This window comes from Penaeus chinensis, chromosome 32 (assembly GCF_019202785.1).
Source record: "Penaeus chinensis breed Huanghai No. 1 chromosome 32, ASM1920278v2, whole genome shotgun sequence".
NCBI classification, from domain to species: Eukaryota; Metazoa; Arthropoda; class Malacostraca; order Decapoda; family Penaeidae; genus Penaeus; species Penaeus chinensis.
The window spans coordinates 2,702,299-2,704,798 of record NC_061850.1 but is presented as its reverse complement, the minus strand read 5'-3'; the positions used below and the strand labels follow the sequence as shown (position 1 = coordinate 2,704,798).

General features: G+C 47.1%; 1 protein-coding gene across 1 annotated transcript in view; it reads left to right on the top strand.

Moving 5' to 3' along the window:
• LOC125042329 overlaps positions 1 to 2,500 on the top strand; it is a 19,671-nt gene that overhangs the window by 6,367 nt on the left and 10,804 nt on the right. The window contains exon 4 of the mRNA XM_047637865.1: positions 25 to 139. Coding sequence (XP_047493821.1) covers positions 25 to 139 — 115 coding nt within the window. The remainder of the gene's footprint in view (positions 1 to 24; positions 140 to 2,500) is intronic.

Sequence of the window (2,500 nt, the reverse complement as noted above, 5' to 3'; positions counted from 1 at the left end):
CAATGAAAAATTTCTTCCGCACAGATCAAACTTCTGAACAGATGGTCGTTAGAAGCTGCACCATCGATTCGGGAACACTTACGACAGACACAGAACTGGGACGCCAGAGCCATTGCGGGATGTTTACTTATGATGGAAAGTAAGTATCAGAGACACGGAGTTCTCTTTGTTACTTTGGGACGATGGCAAACGCTTGATGAATTTAAGTTACGTGGATCGATTAATGTAATTTTTATTTCATGATTTCTAATGCCTTGTTACGTGATTATTCTAAAGGATATAGTGCTTGTTACGTGTTGCAAGTAAGTTTATAAGTCAGTCGTTCTTATGCCCTGACACTCCCAATATCATCATCTCTGAATAGAGTTACACCAGCCTCACAAACAGCCTTAATGCTTGCAGTTGCTGTTTCAGGCTTGGCAACTCGGCTGTAATTTTGGTACTGGGATTCATAAACCAGCCTTGATTACCATCGTTGGCGTGTTCTCCTTGATATCAGGGGCGTAGGAAGTACCCAAATACACTTCTCTTGGCCAGTAATGAGAGTGAGAACATCTGCTCATCTTTCTGGCTCAGTCCCCCTCACTGAGTTTGAGAATTATTCACTCTCTCTTTTCTCCTCTTTCTCTGTCTGACTGTCCGTGTCTGTCTGTCTGTCTGTCTGTCTGTCTCTCTCTCTCTCTCTCTCTCTCTCTCTCTCTCTCTCTCTCTCTCTCTCTCTCTCTCTCTCTCTCTCTCTCTCTCTCTCTCTCTCCTCCCCCTCCCTCCCTCCCTCCCTCCCTCCCTCCCTCCCTCCCTCTCTCTCTTTCTCTCTCTATGTTCATTTCCAATTTCCTTTATTTCCTCTCCTCTCTCCAATCCTTCCCAACCTCTCTCACTCTCCCTCACTTCCTGCTTCCTTCATCTGGGCGTCTGTCTATCCCTTTCTCTATATATTTCTCTCAAACTCTCTCTCTGTCTCCTTTTCCTCCCTCCTCTTTTTCTGTCTTCTTTCCCTCCCTCCTCTCTCCCTCACTCCCTCCCTCCTCTCTCCCTCTTTCCTTCCCTCCCTCCTCTCTCCCTCTTTCCCTCCCTCCTATCTCCCTCTTTCCCTCCCTCCTCTTTCCCTCCCTTCTCTCTCCCTCCTTCCCTCCTCTCTCCCTCTTTCTCTCCCTCCTCTTTCCCTCTTTCCCTTTTTCCCTCCTTCCACTCTCCCTCCCTCCCTACTCTCTCCCTCTTTCCCTCTCTCCCTCTTTCCCTCTCTCCCTCTTTCCCTCCCTCCTTCCTCTCTCCCTCTTTCCCTCCCTCCTCTCTCCCTCTTTCCCTCCCTCTCTCCCACCCTCCACTCTCCCTCCCTCCCTCCCTCTTTCCCCTCCTCCCTCCTCTCTCCCTCATCCCCCCCTCCTCTTCTCATTTCCTCATTAGACACACTCATTAACTCTCCTTATACTGTATCACTCGTTACTAAATTAATTTTCTCTCACTCGATGCTGAACTAGCCTTCTATTACACAGCTGTTACCTCTTCTATGAGATCGTAAATGTCTTGCGCTATTCTTTTATTTATTTATATATATATTTTTTATTTATCTTTTGTTTGTTTCGGGATCGGGAATGTCTTCCATCTTCGTTTTTTTTTTTTTTTTTTTAATTCTATTTTCAATCGTTTATTTGTGTTATATTTTATCAATCGTTATTAATGTCCGGGATATTAGTAATTATCATATGATTTGTTTTTTTTTCCGGTGAAATCCTTTTTTTTAGTTTCATGTAATCTTTTGTTAATTCATATTTTTAATTTTCATTTTTTTTTTTTTCCTATTATCTTTTATCATATTTATTTATTTTCGGCGCAATCATATCTTTTTTTTGGGGGGGAACGACGGCTACTAACGGCCTTGGGGGGTAGGGGTAGGGGTGGGGGGCAGAAGGGGGGCAGAAAGGCAGTAAGGGATGGAGGGGGATGGGGAGGGGGGGGGGGGGCGAAAGGGCAGGAAGGGATGGAGGGGGATGGTGAGGGGAGGGGGAGGGGGAAGGGGGGGCGGAAGGGCAGGAAGGGATGGAGGGGGATGGGGAGGGGGATGGGGAGGGGGGGGGGCAGAAGGGCAGAAAGGGATGGAGGGGAATGGGGAGGGGTGGGGGGCAGAAGGGGGGCAGAAAGGCAGGAAGGGATGGAGGGGGATGGAGAGGGGGATGGGAAGGGGGGGGGGGCGGAAGGGAACCATATCCTTGGATTATTATTGCCGCGTAATGGGCATAGGATATCCAGTGCTAATGGCCAGGATTAGGAACAGTCTCCCTGGCCGATGAGTTTTTATTTCCTCGTCTGTCTCCCTTGGACGTTCTTTCTTTTCCCCCTTTTTCTCCCTTTCTTTCTTTCGGCTTTCCTTTCTCCTTTTTTTCTCGATTTTCCTTTTCCTTTTTTTTTTCTTTATTTCCCTGCTTCTCTTGTTCTCTTTTTTCCCCTTTATCTTTCTTTCCTTCACTTCCCTTTCTTCCCTGCCTCTCCCTCCTTATATCCC